Raw genomic sequence first — 24,498 nt, 5'->3', positions numbered from 1 at the left:
ATACTGATCCTACCTACCAAATTACTCAAAATATTCCAGAGAATTGAACAGTTCCAAGGTAAAAAATTTCCCCCTTTTTTTCATCATAAGGTAAATTAACAAACATAGAATAATAATAAACAACTTTGCGAGGTTTCTAACGCATCTAAAGTTTTTATCATCTTACTTCATGTCTTCAAGTAATCCAGACCCGGATTCTTCTTCTACATCATTCTTTAACAGCAAACACTGCCTCATGTATCTTTCATTGTCCTTCGAAGCCAAGTTCTCATATTCCTATCACCAGGTGAGTATCGACTGAGATTATTCATTCACCTAAAATCATCAAATGCTTTGATTTAAATTGCGAAAAGAAAACATGCATACCTTCTTCATGTCATTAGGGAGTCGGCACCATTTCTTACTCAACCTCTTGCTCGTTTCCTCGAAGGAAGAGCACTTAACCACGCCCCAATTTGCCATCACAAAAAAGGCATAAGAATTGCACGGCCTCAAGGGAAAACTCCGCCTTTTAAGCATTCTCTCAAACGCATTATGTCCTCTCCCTGTTTCCATCCTCGTTTTCTTCCCCGAACTGAGCCTGCCCCGAAAAGCTCCATAACTGCCACTGGCGTTATACTTCACCGGAGACAAAACCCCACTCCTCAACCTGGTCACAACGTCATCTCTCCTCTTCATCCATGATCCTTGGCTCAACCCATTCGCCCCCGCGTCACGATCTGGAGTTTCGTGACCTGAAGTTGGAGTCAATAACGATGCAGAAGGCAAGGAATCAAGGGAATCATCACCAAAGGTGCCCATTTCTTGGATATTTGCATCAGAAAAGTTGTCGGGCACGCCAGGATTCTGGTCTCTTCTTTGGATACTGAACTGGAGGGAGAATTCCAAGTCTCCCGTGTCTCCTTGCACGCGTACAGTATCGCCGGCGAGAAAACCGGATAAAGTGAGAGGAATTGAACGAGAAGGTGATAAAATTGGCGGGAATTCCGTGACGTAATCTTCTTCGGCCATTGGATTCAGGTTTCGTTGATACCTGTAATTCACAGTTTTCCTATACAGAGACAGAATCTATCTATCTACTCTACAATATAAAATAGACAGCATTTTCCTTTGCGAACCGTTGCATTTTTCAGTTGGTCGTTATAGTTTTTAACGGCTCTTTATGAAGGGGTTGGTTACCACTTACCATTTACAAATCACTACACACACAATATATTTATATTTATATTTTTTCAAATAAATATCCAAAATTTTTCAACGTCAATTCACAAAAGAAAATCTCATAATGCTTTTATTTTAGCAATGTCACGTCATCGATTTGTGTTTAAAGTAATAAAAATTAATATTTTTAGCATAAAAAATAATTTTTTTTGATTTTGGATAATGATTTATATAAGAGATGTATCTCACAAAAGTGACTCGTATAACGGTTTTCCTTGAGTTTTTGTGATATTAATATATACTATATATAACGTTATATTTTTATGTACTAAATATTTTGTAAAGTGTAATTATGTTATATATTAGAATAAATTTTGGGAAGCGTTACTTTATTTGAAAAAGTTTTTTCCAAAATACATTAAAGATATTTATGTAATTTCAAGTGTAAGTGTATAAACCAATGTATAATCCTCTGTATACATGTAGTACCCATAAATTTTTAGTAAACAAAGATTGTGCTTGAGTTGAACTCATCAATCATCGTATCTTTTTTGCATGTAAAAATATAAGGATTTTACAAGGAGATTTGCTTTGGGAAGAAATTACGGCAGTAAAGTCGGAAATAGAGAATTGTAAATAATAACATATTCTTTTTGAACATTGGAAATATAAATTGAGACAATGTTAATGAATATCACACACCCACCAATGCGTGAAATTCTTTTAAAAATTCCCTTGAACACCAAAATCCAATTCCCTTTTTTTAAAAAAAAAAATAATTAAATTAATAATTTGAACTCTTCTTATAAAATATTTGATTACCTAAATTTGGTCAAACTTTGTCGATTTGAAAATTGAATAATGAAATTGTGTCAATGTTTTCCATATCAAGAGAATGTATTACATGATCCTCCTCTTACAACTCATGAAGTCATCAAAATCTTACAAAACTATGACCCAGAGAAAGATCAATTCGACGGGAGACGCACTTCCACGCTCGTCCTCTTGACGGAGCCGCAAACCGGGCATTCCTTAACGGCGGCGTCGCATTGCACGCAGACACACACATGGCGGCAAGGCCACATCATCACCATTGCCACCCTCTCCTCACACACTTTGCACTCGAGCTTCACGGCTCCAACTCTGTCCCGGTCAGTGAAGGACGATTCCGCGTCGTCTTGCGGCGTTTCCGCGTACCGCCGAGCTTCCACCGCATCCCGGAGGCGGGACTGTAAAGATTGTGTCACTTGCTCCAAGAATTTCACCCTGCCGTGTACCTTGTCCTTTTCCGCCTTGTAGTGTGCCGCCATCTCTTTCAGTTCCATGTTTTTGCTCATGTTTACTTGCAGTTCAAGTTCTCTCTCTCTCAGTAGTTTCTTGGTCAGTCTCTCCTCCGCCCCGTTGTGGGCGATGCGGTGGTGCTCCGACAGCATCCCTCCAAGTGCATGCCTCAGATTCACTTCCTGTTCCATTAAAACTTCATCATGATTCTCATGACATCAATCATTAAAATCCCATTAAAGTAAACCAAAAAACTGATTACATGGGCTGTGATTATTTGATCAATCTGACTATCATTTCGTCTCTTGATAACATCTACGGAGAGAGGGTACTTGTCATAAGCAATGGAGTCAAACGGCGGACCCCAAGTACTCAAAGGTAAGAAACCACCCCAGGAGGAAGAAGAGAAGGGCTTTAAAGCCGGCGCCGCGGCGTTAAGAATTCGCTGAACTCGTGATTGGTAGCCGCCATTGATGGGAATATTAGGAGAAGCGAAGCGCTGTTGCTGTGTTTTGGATGGTTCTTCTGCAACTTCCTTCATTTTTCTCTTGCGTGAATCCTTCGACACTGCGAGAAACTCGAGAGTTAGAACAATAGCCGCTTGAAAAGACAAGAAATGAACTCCACAGAAAGAACCTCTTCAGAGAAAGAGAGTGGCACCTCCATTTTTAAGGATCATTGCAGAATTATTATGTTGGGGCTGAAAAGGTGGCGATGGATGAGTTTTATAAAGAGCGAAACGGTGGCAGAAGAGAAGAACACCATCCAAATATGCAATAACAGACGCAACTTTTCATCAAATCCCTTCGGAAATTAATGCTTTAATTAATATTTGAATTTGAAAATATTAAATGTGAGGATATTATATCATTCATTATTATTAGGAAGATGAGGGATTAGCGTTTTGAAAAGTTTGACGGTATATTATTAAATAATAATATCTTATCTTAGTATATAATAAACAAAAAAAATTCAATGATAGTTGTAAATTAATCGGTAGATTCTTACTATTTCCACTCAAATTTGTATACCGCGTGAACTCCTCGTTGATTTGCTATATTAATTAATTGATTAAGTAAAGTAATTGTTCTAAGAAAAGATTTTTCCATCGTCTTTGTTTTACACAATAGAAACTTCCAACATTTTTTGGATCTTTGCTTTCCCATATTTTCTTTTATGCATACAGGTGGAAGGTCTATATTTAAAAGGAAACATACATTAAGTCATTAACTAGGAGAAGAGGATTGATGGATGAGAGAAAATAACTATTTCCACACATTTCTTTTGTTAAAAGAGGAGTCTAGTGGACACATATTGAATGAACTTTTGGAGAAACAGAGGATTGATGGATGAAAGCAATTACCATGATGCATGGAACACATTTAGTAGTACGATGGGAAAATAAAACTGATACCAAATCACAAGTTCAAGAAACGTATCAGAGCCAAATTTGTCTCAAAATTTATTCAAGAAGCCCCTTAATCTCACGATTTAGAGATGATCGTTTCAACAAGAAGCTGAAAGCCAGCCACTGCGAATGGGTACAAAAAGATTCAACTCAAACAGGAAAGAAAAATGTGGATAAAAGAAACATGTCTCTATGTACTACTACTAGCTTTTAACCCGTGAGAGCGGCACTCAGAGCACTGTGTAAATCAACCCCGATTTGGGCTTCAGCTTTCTCAACATCGGTTGATGCTGAGTTTAACTTTTGTTGGAATTCGACAAGCCCTTTCTGAACCAAATCTGGATCAATGCGGTCCACAGGCGTGGCCTCAACAGCTATTATATCAGCAACAGAGTTCGCGTGGATAAAGGCAAACCCGCTGCTCAGAAAATATTTGTTTATGTCGTTACCATCATGAACTGATAAAATACCAGGTTTAAGCTCAGCGATCGTAGCTACATGACCAGGCAAAACACCCATCTGTCCAGTAGTTGCAGGGACTATGACCATATCAACCTATTATGATACAACACACCAACAAACCAACAACGTCAAGTGCCACAAATCATCTTCAGGAAAGCTATAGCAAATAAGCAACTATCAAATCAAATCATGTGAAATTTTCATGAATCAAAGCAGGCAGTTCTTGAGGGTTTAGAGCCGGAGTGTAAGCAAAATTACACCCTCAGGATTGATGAGCTATTTCTAAGTTATTTGTTCCAACCAATGTCTTAGACCTAAGTGGGAAGCTTCTAATCAAGAACATCAGTGCTTCACAAATGAAATAGCTGTACATTGAGAAATTCAGAGGTAAAAGCTTGAAAGCAAACTGAAATAAAGAAAAAATGTATTGATTAGGAAAGTCCAAACAGTACCTTCGTCTCGTTTATCAGAATGAATTAACCTATCTTCACAAACCTTATGAAACATCCTTTATAAGTAAACACAAGTGCCATAAAATGGCATAAAGGAAATAACATGACATGTTTTATTTAACTGATCAGTCTGACATAAAAACACACAAAAAACACTTTATATATATTTCAATTAGACACACCATATTAGATTTCAAGTGAAAAGTCTGAATATTTGGATCACGCTGTTGAAGGCCGCAAAATTTGAACTGCTGAAATAGCTGCATCATAATTCTATAGATACTAAAATGGTATCAGCTAATCATTTCTAAACATCTCAGTTAAACTAAACTTATTTCTACGATCTGGTAAAATATACATACAATAAGCCAAGCATGATACCTCTGTGATCAAGGACTTGAAAGCTTTATTTTTTTTCAAAAAGATCTACTCAAAATAAAAATAAACCAGAACATTTTCAAATCAAACAGATATACTTATATCCATATTAACCGGCATTCTCCCAATATAACGCACACAATTGCGAGCAGGTTTCAAAATTACATGAGCCGCTTCAATTTGTTGAAATTTTGGCAGCGGAAATTGTTAAGGGAATGTTGTATTCCGTTGGAAAAGTGTAAATATGGGAAAGCTTATAGAAGAGACACAAAGAAAATTTCCCAGAACCAAATTCTTCATTCAAATACAAGAGTTATACAAGTGATGAAATCCACTCAACTCTCTCTGAAGATTCTGTGAATGCCCACTGACTTACAAACTTCAAAACACAAGTTTTACATATCAACAAAAGATAAACTACCTAGAAGTTAAATAACTTCCTAGTCTAATTACCCACTAACCCATCACTTGAGAAACTAATTAACACTCCAGTTGACTAATTCAAAATTAAATATCTGGAATGATCTACAAATCTCCTCCTTCATTCCTGAATTCAAGAGTCTTCGATCCCTGTACTCTGTAGACAATCCTCAAACTTCTGTTCTATCCCGAGCTCCCTTAAGAATCCCTTGATCCACAAGCTTCTTTTACTGCTTCAGTTAATGATATGAACTCAGCTTCAGTTGTGGAGAGTGCTACTTCTGTCTGCAAGCTTGATCTCCAGCTTATTGCAGTCCCAAACATGGTGAATACATAAACAGAAAGTGATTTCCTGCTGTCTTTGCACCCAGCAAAATCTGAATCACTATATCCTCTGACTATTCCAGCTCCTCCATCATCGCCTAAGTCCAATTCCCTGTCTTTGGAGTCTGATCCCCCAAATCTCAGGCCATAATTCATTGTTTCCTTTAAGTATCTCAATGTCCACTTAGCAGCCTCCCAATGAATCTTCCCAGGTTTTATAAACCTGCTGATCACGCTCATTGCATATGCCAAGTCAGGTCTTGTGCATACCATGGCGTACATAATAGATCCCACAACATTTGCATATGGCACTTTATCTATATGATCCTCTTCATCCTCTGTTTTTGGTGATTGATACTTGGACAACTTGAAATGAGATGCCATTGGTATCTGAACTCCCTTGGCCTCAAGCATACTGAATTTTTTCAGTACCTTCTCCAAATATCCTTTTTGGGTGAGATACAGAAGTCCCTTTCTCCTGTCCCTCGCAATTTCCATGCCTAGGATTTTGACAGCTTCACCAATATCTTTCATCTCAAATTCTTGCTTCAATCCAGCCTTCAATCTCTGAACTAAATGGAGTATTGTCCAGGTCCCTCCCTTTCTCCTTCCTCATAGCCATTTCATCTTCCTTGAACACCATGTCTCTGCTAATTAAGCACTTCTTGTATCCAGTCTCCAGGCACCAAAGTTTGTAGCCTTTAACACCTTCTGGATATCCCAAGAAAATACACTTTAATGCCCTAGCATCCAATTTATCTTGCCTGATATGCACATATGCTAAGCAACCAAAAGTTCTTAACATACTGTAATCAGGCAGCTTCCCACTCCAGATTTCCTGAGGTGTTTTGAATTTTAATGTTGTAGAAGGGCACCTGTTGATCAAATATGTTGCTGTGACGGCAGCCTCTGCCCAGAATGTTTTTGGCAGATTTGCATCAATAAGCATGCACCGTATTCTCTCAAGCAAGGTTCTATTGAACCTCTCAGCCAAGCCCTTTTGTTGGGGATTAACTGGAACAGTCCTGTGCCTTAGTATTCCTCCTTCTGCACATAGATCCTTGAACTCCCTTGACAAGAATTTCATTCCATTGTCAGTCCTTATGGCCTTGATCCTCCTCCCTGATTGAGTTTCAATCAGTGTCTTCCATTCCTTGAACTTTTGGAAAGTCTGATCCTTGCTGGCAAGTGGAAAGACCCATAGTTTTCTGGAATAATCATCCACTATGGTCAAGAGATACACTGCACCAGCATGTGAATGAGTCTTTGTTGGTCCCCATAAGTCCATGTGTATGTAGTCCAATTTTGATCTAGTTGTATGTTGTCCAGTGTTGAATTTCACCTTGTGAGTTTTGCCAAGAGTACAATACTCACAAAATTCCAAGTCATCCTCAAGATGATCCCCCAACGCTCCTTGCTTCTTGAGTTCCTAAATACCTTTGTGACTTACATGACCCAGTCTCTTGTGCCATAAAGAAGTTGTATTCCTTCTCCCGGTCACAAGATTACAGACTGAATATGTTACAACTTTTCCCAGCAGATGATATAATCCATGTCTCAGTTCCCCCTTGTACATGACCATGGCTCCCTTGATAATCCTCAAGCTTTTGTTGTCTCCGGTAAAAGTGTATCCAGCCTTATCAAATTCACCAAGTGAGATAAGATTCCTCTTAAGCTAAGGAATGTATCTCACATCCTGCAACGTTCTTACCATGCCATCATGTAATTTGAGACTCACAGTGCCTATTCCCTCCACTGCACATGATTTATCATCTCCGAGAAGTACTTTTGGCCCGGATAAACTTTTAAAGTTTTGAAGGCATACCTTGTGGTGTGTCATATGAAACGTGCATCCGGAGTCTAAGATCCACTCCTCCATGAGATTTCCAGAGGAAGTCCTCAAAGCATCAAAAAAAGCCATGAGAGCTTCGGCTGTGTCATATCCCTCAATAACATTAGCTTCATCCTTTTGCTCATCATCCTTCGACTTCTTCTTCCTCCTCTCTGGACAATCACGTTTGAAATGTCCTTCTTTATGACACACAAAGCATTTCAGCTTTGTCTTTGACAGTGACCTTGGTCTACTTCTTTGTTTATTGATCTCCTTCTTTTGTTGCCTTCCTCTCACATTTAATCCTTCACTATTCCTGTCTCTGTCTTTTGCATCTGATTTCTTTTTTAAATCCTTAGATCTCAGTGTACTTTGGGCATCTTCCAGAGACAAACTCTCCCTTCCATACAGCAACGTGTCCACAAAATTTAAGTATGATCCTGGTAAAGAACTGATCAGTAAAAGTGCCTGATCCTCATCATCCACCGCCACTCCAATGTTTTCCAAGTCTTGGATTATTTTCTCAAATGCATCTAGTTGAGATTCGAGATCACCATCCTCCCTCATCTTGAAAGCATACAAGGATTGCTTCAAGAATAACCTGCTCACTAGAGTTTTTGTCATGTACAAAGACTCTAGTTTACTCCACACTCCAGCAGCTGTATCTTCCTTCGCCACCTTCCTCAAAACCGAATCAGACAAGTTTAAGATCAGTATGCTGTGGGCCTTGTGAAGTAAATCAGCCTTTTCTTGGGCCGATAAACTTGCTGGTAATTCTTTCTGCTCCTTCAAGGCAAGATCGAGGCCTTGGTGAACCAGCAACGCTCGCATTTTAATCCTCCATAATCCAAAATCGTTGTTTCCATTGAATTTCTCCAGATCAAACTTTGTGGACGTCATCGTTGCACCCTCAACCCTCAACCTGGCTTTGATACCAATTTGTTGAGATTTTGGCAGCGGAAATTGTTAAGGGAATGTTGTATTCCGTTGGAAAAGTGTAAATATGAGAAAGCTTATAAAAGAGACACAAAGAAAATTTCCCATCACCAAATTCTTCATTCAAATACAAGAGTTATACAAGTGATGAAATCCACTCAACTCTCTCTGAATATTCTGTGAATGCCCACTGACTTACAAACTACAAAACACAAGTTTTACATATCAACAAAAGATAAACTACCTAGAAGTTAAATAACTTCCTAGTCTAATTACCCACTAACCCATCACTTGAGAAACTAATTAACACTCCAGTTGACTAATTCAAAATTAAATATATGGAATGATCTACAATTAACAAACTTAAAATAATAAACAACCTCATAACATCAGTAGCTAAATCTAATCAATACACCCATTTCCCCTATACTGCATCCGTGATCTTTAAACATCTCAATATAATGGAAACCAACATCTACTTAGCTGACAAGTGAAGCAAAACACCTGAAACCCTAAAATCAAACTTAAAGAGTCCCATCATTTCCTGGCAACGCATCCAAAGGGGCTAAAAAAAAAGCAGAAATCCATTCAACAGAGACACTTGCAATGTCACTTAACCATCACATCAAACTACACCATAAACAAAAGTAATTGCTCACGATTGTACCTCTTTAGCAGACAAGATGGAATCATAGGGAAGAACCAAATTGACGGTTAGTTTAGAGGGTAAGGTGGATGGGACTGGGGGTCGCGGCGCCATGTAAGCACTTGGGGTCTTTGGCGGGTCAATGTTAGGTACCACTTTCTTCCACGCGTCAACGAACGTGGAGTCGCCGGAAGCCTCCGCCGGTAAATCAGAGGAGAACGGGCGGCACCACCGCATCGTTGCGGCGGAAGCTCGATCAAGGAGGAACCGTGGAGCCCGCCTCAACATTCTTGCTGGCTGAGCGCGTGTATGGCGTTAGGAGGAAATCAGAACTCAGAAGTGGAGGACTAGATGGTAGACCAGAGACAAAAGTTTCGCAATTCGGGTAATTATGTGGGTTTTATTTGGGCTCGAATTTTAGGCCCACCAATTTCTTTTGTCATAGATTTTAATTTATATTAGCATTCATGCACACGCGAAGCTCACACCATCATGTTTATCAATGATGTGACATTATTTTATTTGGATGTGATAAAAAATAGTGCTACGTCATTGGTAGGCATGATGATGGACATGGTAGGTGGGCACTTGAAAGAAACTTTATTTATATATATATATATATATATATATATATATATATATTATCGTGATTTATTTTTCACTATTACAAAATAGATGGTTAAGAAAATAACATGGAGAAGAATGTGAGAAAGTGGGGTAGTTATATGCTGGTGGGGTAATTTGGTACAACCATTAAAATGACCAAAAACGGTTATTCTAGCACCCTCATGCATTATAATATGGAATAGATAGAATAGATATATATATAATATAATATATTTAGGTAAAATTTTGATCCCCGCCCAATCTCTGAGAACTACTAAAACCCGGTAATGAATTTTAGGTAAGCGAATTTTATTTGGAATTTTTTTTTTTGTCATGTACACATTTTCACGGAATCCTCTGTGTTATGAGATTTTAATTTTTTTTGATGATTTTAATCATTTTTTTGTGTGGCGTTGATATGGTGTTAATGTAATGGCAAAGTATACACTGTTACATTAAAGTTCCGATGAAAAAAACTAAATTTGTCAAAAATAAAAAAAAAATACAAGAGAACAAGACTAGCACTAAAATTTGAAAACATAGATTATAAAAATTACAAATTGACAAATTATAAGATCAAAAATTTATTTTTTTTCCAGTTTACGTCTCTACGAAAACAAGTACATGAGACAGACTTCAAATCCATTAATCCAGAGTGTTTCGAACCCAAAAATTCAAGAAACAAAATTTTTTTAAAGAAAAAAGTCAAGAAATTTTTAAACTGACTAATAAAAGCCATTCACATGAAGCAGAAAATAACAAACAGCAAAAGTGTAGCACTTTCTGTCTTTCCATTTCAGATCATCTTATGAGTGATGTCTTGAAAGACAACAGACTTTTCAAATATGAGTCGTCGGAACTGGTATCCTGTGCTGGACCAAACACCTCCCAGAATCGCAGAGTTTCATCTGCTCCAGCCGCGACCACGGTTAGTCCATCCGGGCTCTGTACAAAATGAAAAAACGAATGACAAGTTAATTTCATTTTTTGAAATTTTGAATTACGCCAAGTGTTATATCAGACCTGGGAAAGATGAAGAACTCTAGATGCGTGGCTCGATGATTGTCCGATTTTGGACATGGATGGATACCTCCATAAACATATTTGGTTGTGACATTCAGTACCATAGCCATGTCCACTCAGTATCTCTTTATGATGACTGTTCCATATCAGCCCACATATCTGTTCAAGCAACACCCACAAAACCAAGTTTATTGAGTAATAACGAAGCAGCAAGGATGCAACTGGTAAGGAGTGGTCGCCGCTTGTCGTTACGCCTGAATATGGTATAATTTAAAAGATTTTGGGTTATAGAGTCACGAATAGCAATAAATTTTGGCACGAGGAAGACACTAAAGTCCTACATATTTGCATGTGTATTAGAAATGTAGCCTCCAGGCTCCAACCCCCAAGTTCCACACTCTTAACATTGCTATTATACATTTTGGCGAGCCCTAATAAGTAGAAATCCTAGCTTTGTTCTTGATCATCAGAAAAAGGAAATCATCAAAGATCAAATGTAAAACCACTAGTTAAAGATAGTTTAAAATCACCTGAGACGCAGAAAAGTATTTAACTTGCCTGTGCTTTAGTATTTACACTGTGAACACAGGTTCCTTTCTGCACATTCCACAACTTGAGTGTGCCGTCATCTGTGCCTCCTCCAGAAGCTAGTAAGTCATTGTTATAGGGGCACCAAGCAAGAGCCTTCACGGCTGCACAATGACTATTAAATCGGTGAATGTAATGCATTGAGCTCATTTTGCATGCATTCCATATGTACACAAGATTGTCATTGCCACCGCTTGCTAGAATATTTCCAGTGCTCGACCACGTCAAACCGCAAACTTCATGAGTGTGAACTTTCACATTACATATCAAGCTGTTCTTTGCTCTTACTGACAAACAAGATACAAACTAAAATGTGATCAAACGAACTAGGTTCATAATCTCACTTGATGTTATAAACGATCAAACTTGAATACCATCGTGATTAATAATGGATCTATCACAGCTTCCCGATGTCAATATGTGATTGTTCCATGCGATACAGCCAACCCTTCTCCGGTGACCTTTAAGACATCTCACCTGAGTGAAAAATATATACAGAACTTCAATCCAACACAAAATTCACATGGATCTGAAACCAAAGAACATATACATAGTTCTTACACGCTTAAATGTCTCAGCATCATAGAGCTCTATTGCAGAGGACCTGTATCCTGCTGCTATAGTTTTGGCATCTTCAGACCAGACAACAGCAGTAGGATAGTCATCATTGATGTTGGCTTCGGATATCAACGAAATTTTACGACTATCTGCATTCCATAGGTATAATTTTGTGCCCAAGGCAACAGCAAGAATGTTGGTTTTTCCCCAGTCCATGACGTTGAGATAGTAATCATTCTTTATATTAGGTGCATCCAGAACACAGGATTCTTGCTGCACATCGGCATATACATGTAAGCTTGCCAATGAAAAATTGATTAAAAAACATTTGCACTTGCAAATTTAGTATAATAACATAAAGATGACATCAAACAAATATATGTGATCTAAAACCAGAGAAGATGTATATATGACCAATTTTGAGAACTCGTGCTTTTGATTAAGCAACTTGCACTTGTGCAGGGAAAGGGAAGTGTGAATATGGGAAAGTAAAAATTAACAGCAGAAGTTTTAATCTCAGGCATGTCATTACGTACCTTAGGGAACTGTCGTAAGGGCTTACGATCTGAGATATCCTCGTCACTACGTCTCATCTCATTAATCATATGGGGTGATTGTGATTTTCTACTCGATTTGGGGCTGCCCCTGAAAACCAGCATCTGAAATGGCCTTCCTTCAACATTCAAAGTCAAATTTTCCAACTTCTTTCGATATGCAATCTGATTTGTATTCAGACGAGAACAAGAACTAGTAGTCACTTATCCATCTATTGAATCGAATGCCACGCTATATAATAATATCAATTTTCGTCAATAAACTGTTTAGAAATAAAAAATGTGCACCCTTCTTATTATGATTAGCTTACATATTAAAAATGCAAAATTTCTCTCCCTTATAAACAAAAGTCCTTATTGCCTGAAAATTTCTTTAGATGAACATTCTTTTCTAACGCAAAATCCAACATTAAGAAATTCTCATTTGCTTTCTCATCAAGTAAAATTACTCGTTCTGCAACAGCACCATCATGTCCAAGAGTAAAAATACCATCAAATACCCACAATATCCATTCAAGAAAACTATAAACCCTAATTTATTGACTGATTAAAAAATTAATTTAAAAACAAAAAAAACGCTCAACTCTGAAGTTAGTCTCCTTGAGGCCTGCATTATTCCTTGTTGTCAATGCACCGTGGGCTTGATCAAGATCCATCAGGCTCCTATTCGGGATAAATCTATCTCCCTAAAACACAACAATTTCAATAAAATAAGCATTAAATCTTACGAACCCCTCGATGGTTCAAGGAACTGATGTAGAAACTGGAGCGATTCTTTGAAAGAATCAAGAAAATTTTACGAAATCCGTACCGGGAAATCGTACTCCACAGGACTGTCGTGGAGGCGAGTAGGAGAGTACCAGTCGGATTGAAGTCTCCAGTCGCATTCATGATCCATGAGTTCAAAATTTTACAAAACCCAGAAACAAAATCCAGCGCACATGCACCGAAACATCTCGTCGATCAACTGTTAACGCGGTTTTTGACGAGAAATCGTACCGATTTCTTTATCTTGTTAGAGCTTCCGAACATCAATTATCTGGCGATGCTTGGCGCCAAAAAAAATGGGTCGCTTTTCCTCTGTAGGATGAAGACTTGCCGTTGGGTAATATTGAACCGTTGCCATTAATAGGAATCTTTTTTACATTGATTAATATATTGATTTTTTTTTGTTTTTATACAACATCTATCGAAATATATTAGGTCTCTTGGATCGACCAATCCCACCATATAAAATATTTGGGTTGTCCATTCCTCCACCACCAAACGATGAGGTTGGATGGTCTTGTACCGATCTAAGGCACCGTTTTGTTTGAGTGATAGGATAAGTAATACATAAATAATTAATATAATGTAAATTAAAAATAAATAAAAAAAATAATTAATACATTATTTGATTTGATGAATAGATTATAATTTATTTGATTTAATTGATGTAAAATTAATAATTAATAAATAGATAAATAATATGACGAGAATAACGCGAAATTAAATGGGATAAGTTATATATAGATTAATAATACATCAAACCAAACAATGTCTGGTTAAGTTTAATAGTGGGTTGTAGGTTGGCCCACCTCAACTCGTCAAATTATACGTAAATCCGTCAGGTTAACTCGACATGTTATCTAAAATAGGTGTGTTTACTTGATGATTTCTCAAACTGCCTAGCAGTTGCGACGGTACCCGACCCATAAGTTAAAATAAGTGAATTCAGTTGGTGTTTTTCAAACCTGCCTAAAAAGTAAGTCATCTCGTCCCACCTAATGGTAGGTTGCGATGGGCTGTGAGTCGTCTCACCTTGCTAACCTATTTTGACACTTCTGATTTTTACACAAATTAAAACTATTATTATTATTATTATTTTACGAACACACTTTTTTTATTTTATTTTTATTTAATTAAGTCGAAAAATAACTACATGTTTTTATTTTTTTGCGAGGATAACTACTTGTTTTTCAAGACATCTCTATTTAAAGATGCATGGATATCGGGGATACTATCGAGCAAGAGCTCTATGCACGTGATGGAAAATGCGAAAATGAAAGTGAAGAAATTTATAGACACCAATGGAGGATGGAACGAGGGTGCTCTTAGGAATCATTTTCCCATATTTGAAGTTGAGGAGATTCTAAACATTCTACTTAATCCGAGAGAGGAGCTGATCGGAGATTTAGGAAATGGGATCGCAAAAGAAAATATTCAGTTAAATGGGAATATCAACTTCAAATAGGGTTTTTGGACCCCATCCTTCCTCGTCGTCGCGGCCCAGTAGCTCGTGGTGGTCCAAAATTTGGAAGGTAAAAATTCCTCTCAAGGTAAAAATTTTTATTTGGCACGCTACTCATTATCTTATTCAGACCGAAGCCAATTTGGTGAGAAACCATGTGCCTATGTCTATATCTGTTTTTTGTGTAAGTCAAGACCAGCTTCTACTTGTCATTCATTGATTTATTGCCCCTTCATTAAGCCATTATGGAAGAATGGAATGTTTGAGGCTTTTCTTCATGACTATAAACATTGCTCCTTTTCTGATATACTTTTTGGGATACTGCATAAGTTTGATATGGATGCGGTGGAACTGTTTTGTGTTTTTGCCTGGGCTATTTGGGGAGAAATCTGGTCTCGAAAACATGATTCATCAAGTATTCGAAACCATTTTACGTGCAATGGGTTTCTTCCTTTCTTGCCGAGTTTCGCAATGCTCAAAATGTGATTTCTGGAAATTCTCATATTGGTCCAAAGGAGTCTAAGTTTTGTTGGGAAAAGCCAAGAATTGGTCATTTTCGGTTGGATGTAGATGCGTGTTTTGATGCTGTTAAAAGTTATTATTCGATAGGTGTCATTGTGAGGAATGCTACTGAGAATTTGGTGGGTGCTAATGCTTTCAAAATACGTTGTCCAAGTTCTGTTTTTGGGAGAGAACTTATGGCTATTTGGCATGGTTTATTATTCTGCAAGCGTCTCCTTATCTCTAATGTTGAAGCTGCCCAAGCAGTGACAGATTCAATAGATTGCTTTGGGACAGAAGGAGTCATAATTGATCAATATAAAGAGCTATTGTTGGACAGTGCGATTATAGGTATAGCTCATATTCGAAGACAAGCAAATTCGAGAGCTCACGCACTAGCCAAGTTTGTATGTTCTAATATTAATGATGAATTTTGGTGTAATGCGTGCTCTGGCCTGATGTGGCTTCTTAAAATTGTATCCAAGGATATTGGTATTTAATGATATTGTTGTTTGATTCCTATATATATATATATATATATATATATATATAGAAATGATACCCTGCACCCTAGATGTGCAGGGTAACATGAGTACCGCATACGTGGCGGTCCATGATTGGTCAGCCAGTTTTTGTAAAAAACAATTGTGTGGTTGTGGGCGCGCCACGTAGGTAGGTGCCCACAGGTGTGCAGGGTAAGGGTGTGCAGGGTATCATTACTCTTTGAACTTTTTGAACTTTAGATAAATAAACGATACTTTGTGAAAAACGATTATTTTGATCATCTAGACAATCTACACTAGTACATCAAGTCACAAGAAACTAAGAAAAATCAAAATTGAATCAGCACAAAAATCGAACTCAAAGGTACGTCATCGAGTACAACTACAGCCGGACACCATTGATGAATCAGAAATAATTAACAACTAACAGGACATATTAAAAAGCATTTCAACTAACAGGACATATCAAGATTCAAGAAAAAAAAAAGATTCAAGAAAAAATTACAGAAAATGAAACTCGAGGAGAGAAAGGCGAGTACGAATTTATGCTACCCCCATGGAGATTTAGTCTCTCTGGAGACATCCTTGCCGATCCACTTCTCGATTGTTTTTATGACAAAGAAGTACTGTTACAAGGAGAAAATAAGAATCAAGGATCACTCCGATAAGATTCGGGTTTCTCTATTTGGCAAAGATGTCATGGTATCAATTTTATCAAAACCTTGTGACCCAAAATGGCAATTTATCTTGCTGTCATGTACATCAATCAGAGATGCATTCCATAAAAAACAAATTACAATTATTTGATATATGTCTGTCAATCTTTATGCTTATATAACACAAGTGTTGGAACATCACTTACTTGGAATCCTAGAATGACAGGGATGAATAGCTTTCCTCTATCATTTGCGTTTGGTCCTTCAATCAGCTTCCGATCAACAAGAATACTCTTTCTTCCATTCAAGGTAATTTCGGTGATAGTACGAACCAAATTGGGTATCCAAGGCAAACCGGTTGGGAGGATCTACATTGCAGATAAACAATTTATGACCACTGACAAAATTGTGAAGAGTCTAAACAGGAAGTCCGGAAGTCTAAAAACAAACCGACCTTCTCATCGTACTCATTCTTGTTACATCTCCCACTATTCTCAACCAAGGCAACTGGAATGGCATAATTCTACGAAAAAACAGCAAAGAACTAAAATGAGACCACACCAGACATCTCAACGTATCTCAAGTCATTAAACAAATGGATGGCTAAATCTTGAATTGCTTTTATTTGAATAATTAGTTGAAAAACATTACAAGAAATCTTAAAACGTTTCAGAACCCGTAGAGAAATGTTTTGAGCCAAATAGTCCTTGAGAACACTAACTATTCCTAAGCACAGCTTGTCTATCAGTTCAATTTCTTTAATTGATGAAAAGTGATTCACTCCAGGTAAACGATGAAAACAATTTTTTCTTTAGAAGAAAGAAAATGAGGGTGAAAGTGGCGTAAAATTTAAGCATACTTGAGCATCTGTTTTACTAATCCTAGCTCCTTGCCGGATGCATTTCAAAAGAGACTCTGATCGTCTAGAAGAGAACTCCTCGTAGCTCAATAAGTCTGGAGGAGAGAGCTGAGCGTGTGTGAGGACAACCATTGATTTTTGCCATATATCTTTGCCAAAACCATCAGTAATGGCTTTCACAATCTGTTTGTCCAAATTATCCACTCTATATGCATCCAAACGATCCACATAAAGGAGAACATCTATTGTCTTGTTCAAAAGAAACCTGCCCAGAAAGCTACAAACAAATTTATCACGTCAAACTCGGATATTATTTTTGAATCATAAACCATCGGTAGCCACTGCCCACAAATATATTCTAATGTAAACCTTTTTATGGTCTCAAGCACTTGGTCGCTGACATATCCTCCCTCAACAAGCCCTGGGGTATCGATGATGTTCAGTGTAAATCCTGATCGTGATCGTGACACAATCACGGGCCTAGGAGTTTCCGACTGAAACAAAATGGAATGCATGCCTTAATGATTTCATTATCCTTCAAACTTAAATGATGAAATAAAAAGCAAACAAAAACCACAGGCAGATCACCACCATATACCTGAAAAGCACTAACTGTGACAACTCGTTCCCCAATGATCGAATTGACGGTGGAAGATTTTCCAACACCACCTTTCCCCATCACAAGGATTGTCAATGTATTGACATTCTACAGGAAATAACACACTGCATTATTGCCATGGATACACTTTATACATCAAGTACTTACAGATAAGACCACCCACATTTTCAAGGGAATAAACAGAACCAAACAGAAATACAGAGAACCAATTCTCGAGCTTCCACCTACTGTTCTCGGCGAACCTGGTATCTTTTGAGAGTGAAGGCCAACATCTTTGTAAAGTTTTCATTCGAAATTTGAATATTTTTCTCTCAACTGGTCGCCCCTAGTTGTTCTCATTTTGAATTCACAGTCAACAATGTTTTCACCCTATTCATGGGAACTAAACTGGTAGAAGTAGATCCTTACAATCTTAAGTTCAATCTTATTTATTGCCACAAATGATACTCAAGAACATCAATCAAGCCATGTGAAAAAAGTGGAACCTGGTTCTTTAACTTTGACAGTAAGTCAACCAATTTTTCCTGTGTTGCTGCAGGAAACTGTTGTATCGCAGTCCATTCTCTAACTAGTTGCACCGCCATCTCCACTGCCAACCATGAAAAATAATTTACCGAATCAAAATTTGCTAACACACGATAAAAATATATATATAAACATTCATGGCCAAAAAGTAGTAAAAGAAATTTTTTTTATGAATTTGAGACAAAACCCACTTGAAAAACAACAAAACAACCTTTGAACACATTACACAAGATAAACTGAAAAAAAGACAAAAGATAAAAGAAACTATCAAAAAAGTCGAAAAAAAACTTACGAAGTCACGTCCAATCTTCAATTGCCTCGAACTTCACAATAAATTCGCTGATGTAAATGGGGGAATTCAAAGAAAAAGGGAGGTTTAAGCGAACCCTATCGAGGGAAGGAACACCTTATCTTTGAGTTCGCCGCACCAACTTTATCTCCTTCGACTCGTGAAGGCTCTGAATGTTAAATTACTATAACATCCTTCGAGCTAACCTTAATCACGGATTTTGGAATTCAAACGAATTTAATTTAAACTAATATATTTGCAAACACAACGTGTGAACGAATTTTTTTTTTATATTTAATTTTAATAAAAAAAATTTAATAAATTTATAGCAATAAAAATAATTTTTTGTTAAGAATGGTTATCTTAAGTACTTAAAACACCATATCTTCTATTAGATATTTTCTATTTCATTAGTTTTTTTAAATAATTTGGAATTTGAAAATAAATAAATAAAATAATTGTATAATATATTAAATAAAAATAATTAAAAAAAAAATAGAAATAGTGGAGAGAAACAGTTTTAGTGTGTGTTATTTAAAATCTATACTATCTATACTATATTATTAAGTGTGCGTGGGTTATAAAAACTGTTTTTGGTGTCATGGTTATTTTTTAAAATTTTTCCATTATACCCCCACACCCCACAGTGCAAAAACTCTATTTATGTTCCATTTTCTCCCACTTTCTAATAGGTTTTCCCTCTAACGTATTTCCTTCTCTTTCATTTTTTTCTCTGTCAAACTCGAATTTCTTCTGTAGGCATCTTTATCAAATTAGAGTCTTTACCAAATTATATATTTACGGGACACGAATTGCGTGTGTCATGGTGGCTTGTATTTTTTAATATTTTAACATACCAAGAGACCAACTAAAGATCTCTTGCATAATAATAGTAATAGATATTTTTAGAAAATATATTGCTTAAATTTGATTTTTCGTAACTAGATGTAAAATTCATTTTACCCCAATTAACAAATAGATAATCGAGTACTCTCTCCGCTCATTTTGGCTACATTCCGTTTTTCATCGGTTTAAATATACGTATTATCAGTTAGTATTTGTATATTATTTTATTATATTAAAATATTCATTAAATAAGAGCAAAATAAAAAATTGCACTATAAAATTTATATTTCTAAACATTTTCTTAATCTGTGTGAAAACACACACAAACTTAAATGAGTGGACGGATGTAGTATAAAACTAATGCAAACATGCCTGAATAAAAAAATTCTCACAAAGATTTAATTTAATGATATTATATGCAAATGTATCCTCTTCATATTCAAATTTAAAATAACGTGCAAATATCGATTTAAATTATATTATGGGAGAGTTTGCAATCACGGTAAATAAGTGTTTCTTGGTTTTTTAGCTAAATAAAATTTGTTTTGAGTGTTTTTTTAAAAAAAATTAGATTCGGCATTAACTTTTATGTTAGAAAATCAAATATCTAAATTTCGGTGTTTAACAAAACAACTTTGCACATCAACAACAGTAGCAGAAGACCGCGAAGCAGAAGAGCTTAACAGCAGAAACAGAAGCAGAAGAGCTTAACAGCAGAAGAAAAAGCAAAAACTCAAATAACAGACATCAGATCGGAACGTGATCAGAACGCCCTATTAACCAGTCCAAACTATTATTCAAATGTCTCTAGTACACTGACTAGCGCAGCCACAATGTACCTTTCTACATAGAACTAAAGGACAAGAAAACGACTATTTTATCAACGGATATATTTGAATCAAGATGACTGTTATTTTGTACATATAAATAGAGACCACAACATACATAAGAAGGGATCGGCTTATAAGAACTCACACCACTTACAAAGAACAACTGAACACTTTCAGTTGTTACATACATTCAAGAAGAGAACGCTTATAATAAAACATCATTACAGAAGCCGAAGAATACTAGCACACACATCAAGATATATCAGATCTCTTAGGATCACTTTGTGTTATGTGTTGAGTTGTACAAACTCTTTAAACTAGTCAGTTGAGTGAACTGATCAAAACACTCTTGTAAGATTAGTCGAGAACTGATTTGTTGAATCTAGGAGTCTCAGTTGTAGGTACTAGAGAAAGTCCTAGCTGAGGTGGCCCAGGTGGGGTGTTGCAAGGGTTATAATACTCAAAGTCTTTTAGTAGTACCTTTTGGCAGAACAAGAAGAAGGGGTGACGTAGAAGCAGTTGAGTCTTCGAACATCCAGAAATAATCTACTGTGTTATTTACTATTTCACACATTCACAGATAGTTGAATCAACTAATGCATTCCAATCACCTAGTTGACCTTTCTCCGCATAAGTATAATTGTTGGTCGACATTCAAAATTCAGGAGAAAGGAGAGTTCAAGGGCTCACACTACTGAACTCACTAGCAGCTAGTAGTTACTGCCCTACCGAATCAGCTTCAGGACAGTAGTAACTCACTACTTGTCTATTCAACAGCAGTAGCAATTCGATCTTGACATTCTACTTAATTTAAGTGATCCGAAACTATTCATATGATAATTTTAATTATTCCAAAAATATATTTTAATAATAACTTGACTAGAATCACTTATTTATCAAAGATTACTCATTTTTTATTATCATTTTTTTTATTTTTGTTTCCAAATACTAATCACTTCTGATTTTTCTTGACTTTTCATAAATTCATAAATTGAATCACTTTTACAAAATTATATTTTTTTCCACAAACACTCCTTATTTATGCTATAATAAGATATTTGGAAATTTAATATCTTTTAAATAAAACTAGTGATTATATTAGAGGATATAACTTGTAAGGAGCGGCAAAATATAATCTATATATATATATAATTTTCAGTTGTCCAACCATTTATGTCCACCTCGTCCCTGATCACTAAAACTCTTTTAGTAGTTTTTTTTTAATTTTTTGTATCACTAAAACACGGTACCGGGTTTGTCGGGGACGAGTAGGGTAGCATTGGTTGGGCAGCTGAAAATTTTCATATATATATATATATATATAGGTTCGCTTTTCATTGTAAATTTACATTTTCACCTCACTTTATCTTAATTTTCATATCCTCTTTCTTTGCTTTTGAGGTTAAATCCGTAATTGCATAGTTCTCCTTGGCTGCCGTAAAACAATTCCTACGCGTATTTCCTATATATGTCGAGCTTAGTTAATTGCATTGTTGGAATTTAAATTTATTTAGCCTCATTATTTCATTTAATAATTAATATTTTTTGTCATTTCTAAGGTTTTTGAAGGTTTTTCATGTCATTTTATAGATTAGTCAAAAATAATTAATTTTGTTCATTTATTTATTCAAGGTAGATTAATTTTTAAATTTAATTCATGTCCTAAACTAAAAAAATTGTTAATTGAAAGCTACCTTAATTTTTGGTCTATAAATTTAAAAATATTATTAATTTTTGAAATTATTTCAACTTTATTATTATAGTTATATTTTTAGTTTACTATACTTTTTAACGTAATATTTTGATTATTAAACTTTAAGGAAAACAAAAAATTAAATCTAAACATTAAATCTTACAATCTGATTCAAGGCAAGTGAAAGATTATTAATTGAAATCTACCTTAATTTTTGGTCTATAATTTTTTTAAAAAATATTAATTTTTTGGACTTGTTTCAACTTTATCGTTATCGTTATAGTTATATTTTTAGTTTACTAAAATTTTTAACATAATATTTTGATTATTAAAATTTTAAGAAAAAAAATTTAATCGAACCAATAAATTTCACCATCTGATTCAAGGCAAGTGAAATTATGTCATAATTCGAGGTTTTATTTCACTTATATAGGAAATATATTCCTCTCCATTATTCAATCATTCATTTATTTTTTGGTATTTGATAATCTAGCTAGACTTTCTGTTGTTTCAGTTTTTCAGAAGAAATATTATAAAACTAATGGTGATGACTAATTGTGTAAAATTTTTGAAAATTTTAAGGACTAAAAGTAAGAACTAAAAATGTAATCAATAACATAAATATTTTCTTCTCCAAGGTAAAAAAATATACTTCTTTCATCTCACTTATTTAGGTTTGTTTGTATTTTCACATATATATTAAGAAAGTGTTTGGAAAAGTAAATTTTGTAAATTAATTTATCATTTTGCCTTTATTTAATGAAATTTTAATAAAATAAAATAAAATAATTATAAAAGTAGTTAATAATATGAATTTAATTTAATATGGATAAATTGGTAAAAGAGTAGGAAATATGATATTTAACATGAAAACTAGAATGTATAATCGAGACAGATAAAAATTAATGTGGTCTAAATAAGTGAGACATAAAGAGTATGATTATAATTAAGTTTCATTTTGATGTTTGTTCTACAATATAATGTTTAACTAATAGAATCAGTTAATGTTAATACTTATGAAATCGTAAAAATTTGCGTGACAAAAAGTAAAAAAACACACTAAACTCAAATCGATTTTTATGACAGATAAATTATTCTTATATCTAAGTTACTTAAATTTTTGAAATTATTGATTATAAAAGTTTTTAACTTGTTTAAAATATGTTTGTTCATCCTTTAAAATAAAAAAAATTCTTCACATTTTTTTTTGTATGTTCAAATTTTTATTGCAAAAAATTATCGCACTCCATATATAAATGTTTTTTATGGCTTATACAACAACATGTACTTTATATGTATATCAAATTTAAAACAACTCGTTTGATTTGTTATTGAAGAAATTAAGCAGAAAACATATTTGAGTCTTATCAAAACATTGTCGTATAAATTAATGGTTGAAAAACCATAGATAATGGGGTTAGACGACATATAATTATTTTCTCCATATACTTGATTAGATGTTCGAGAAATATAAATATAATATATCTAGACTAGAAACTATATTATTAGCGATACAATAGAAAAACATCATTTATTTCTATGACTTATAATCTCGAATAGAAATAAAAAAAGATAGTTTAAAATAATGTCACCAATCCCACCAAAGCTAAATACTCTGAGAGTTTTCTGAACAAAATATTACAAGATTTGAACAAATAAAAGTATAAATAAAAATTTGGATTGACTGTTGCATATTATATGAATTTGATTTTTGAAAATAATATTTACCACATATTAATATGTTAAATTTTAAAACAAAAGTTTGATTAACTTATGAAACAAATATGTATATATATCATTAATTAAATAATTAATTGTATAATTGAATTAAATCTTCTTGGTATGAATTTGTTAATGCTATAACACACAGAGTTTAAATTATAAAAATATTATTTTTTATATCTATAATTTTTTTAGGATATTGATTATTTTTTATACTTAATTATTATTCAATTTATATTTAAATTTGATCATCGAAGCCAAGCAAATAAATTTATTTAATAAGCTGAAAAATTATACGTAAGACATTTGAAATGTTAGTGTTAAAAATCATGATATTTTTTTTTCATTATTGTCAGTCATCTTGATGCTTCTTTTATTTTCTCTCCCTTATTTGCTTATTATTATTATTATTGGTGTTTTAAATTTTTTTCCCCTATGTTTTTCAATTCTAATTTAATATAATTGAAATTAATTTTAAGTTTTTGCATTTTTGATTCTTTTTTTTTTCTCATTCATTCGTCCCGTGTTGTGCCATGTCTTTACTATGGTGTCCATAGATTTAATTGTGAAGCTATGACTTTTTGGTGTTACGCTGAC

General features: G+C 34.8%; 5 protein-coding genes across 5 annotated transcripts; all 5 read right to left on the bottom strand.

Moving 5' to 3' along the window:
* Nucleotides 1–59: 59 nt before the first annotated feature.
* LOC140880846 (uncharacterized) lies at nucleotides 60–1,103 on the bottom strand. Its single transcript, XM_073285670.1, has 2 exons — nucleotides 367–1,103; nucleotides 60–276 (listed from the first exon to the last, which is right to left on the bottom strand). The coding sequence occupies exons 1-2, from the start codon at nucleotides 1,009–1,011 to the stop codon at nucleotides 163–165; spliced, it is 759 nt and encodes a 252-aa protein (XP_073141771.1). The 5' UTR covers nucleotides 1,012–1,103; the 3' UTR covers nucleotides 60–162.
* A 956-nt stretch (nucleotides 1,104–2,059) lies between these two features.
* On the bottom strand, nucleotides 2,060–3,338 carry LOC140885320 (uncharacterized). The gene is made up of 3 exons (XM_073292287.1): nucleotides 3,103–3,338; nucleotides 2,705–3,009; nucleotides 2,060–2,624 (listed from the first exon to the last, which is right to left on the bottom strand). The coding sequence occupies exons 1-3, from the start codon at nucleotides 3,119–3,121 to the stop codon at nucleotides 2,130–2,132; spliced, it is 819 nt and encodes a 272-aa protein (XP_073148388.1). The 5' UTR covers nucleotides 3,122–3,338; the 3' UTR covers nucleotides 2,060–2,129.
* A 546-nt stretch (nucleotides 3,339–3,884) lies between these two features.
* Nucleotides 3,885–9,660, bottom strand: LOC140881981 (ATP synthase subunit delta', mitochondrial-like). The gene is made up of 2 exons (XM_073287683.1): nucleotides 9,321–9,660; nucleotides 3,885–4,405 (listed from the first exon to the last, which is right to left on the bottom strand). The coding sequence occupies exons 1-2, from the start codon at nucleotides 9,585–9,587 to the stop codon at nucleotides 4,061–4,063; spliced, it is 612 nt and encodes a 203-aa protein (XP_073143784.1). The 5' UTR covers nucleotides 9,588–9,660; the 3' UTR covers nucleotides 3,885–4,060.
* An 850-nt stretch (nucleotides 9,661–10,510) lies between these two features.
* LOC140884892 (cell division cycle 20.3, cofactor of APC complex-like) lies at nucleotides 10,511–13,704 on the bottom strand. The gene is made up of 8 exons (XM_073291777.1): nucleotides 13,440–13,704; nucleotides 13,213–13,314; nucleotides 12,611–12,793; nucleotides 12,078–12,347; nucleotides 11,891–11,993; nucleotides 11,487–11,803; nucleotides 10,929–11,087; nucleotides 10,511–10,850 (listed from the first exon to the last, which is right to left on the bottom strand). Exons 1-8 carry the CDS (start codon nucleotides 13,524–13,526, stop codon nucleotides 10,707–10,709), a joined length of 1,365 nt encoding a protein of 454 aa, XP_073147878.1. The 5' UTR covers nucleotides 13,527–13,704; the 3' UTR covers nucleotides 10,511–10,706.
* Nucleotides 13,705–16,182: 2,478 nt separating this feature from the next.
* Nucleotides 16,183–19,002, bottom strand: LOC140883184 (translocase of chloroplast 34-like). The gene is made up of 8 exons (XM_073289550.1): nucleotides 18,814–19,002; nucleotides 18,482–18,585; nucleotides 17,976–18,083; nucleotides 17,747–17,871; nucleotides 17,378–17,654; nucleotides 16,973–17,041; nucleotides 16,725–16,886; nucleotides 16,183–16,488 (listed from the first exon to the last, which is right to left on the bottom strand). Exons 2-8 carry the CDS (start codon nucleotides 18,578–18,580, stop codon nucleotides 16,411–16,413), a joined length of 918 nt encoding a protein of 305 aa, XP_073145651.1. The 5' UTR covers nucleotides 18,581–18,585; nucleotides 18,814–19,002; the 3' UTR covers nucleotides 16,183–16,410.
* Between the last annotated feature and the right edge of the window lie 5,496 nt (nucleotides 19,003–24,498).

This window comes from Henckelia pumila, chromosome 2, assembly GCF_033568475.1.
Source record: "Henckelia pumila isolate YLH828 chromosome 2, ASM3356847v2, whole genome shotgun sequence".
In the NCBI taxonomy this organism is placed as follows: Eukaryota; Viridiplantae; Streptophyta; class Magnoliopsida; order Lamiales; family Gesneriaceae; genus Henckelia; species Henckelia pumila.
Note: the sequence above shows the minus strand (reverse complement) of the source record. Positions and strands in the feature narration are given on the sequence as shown.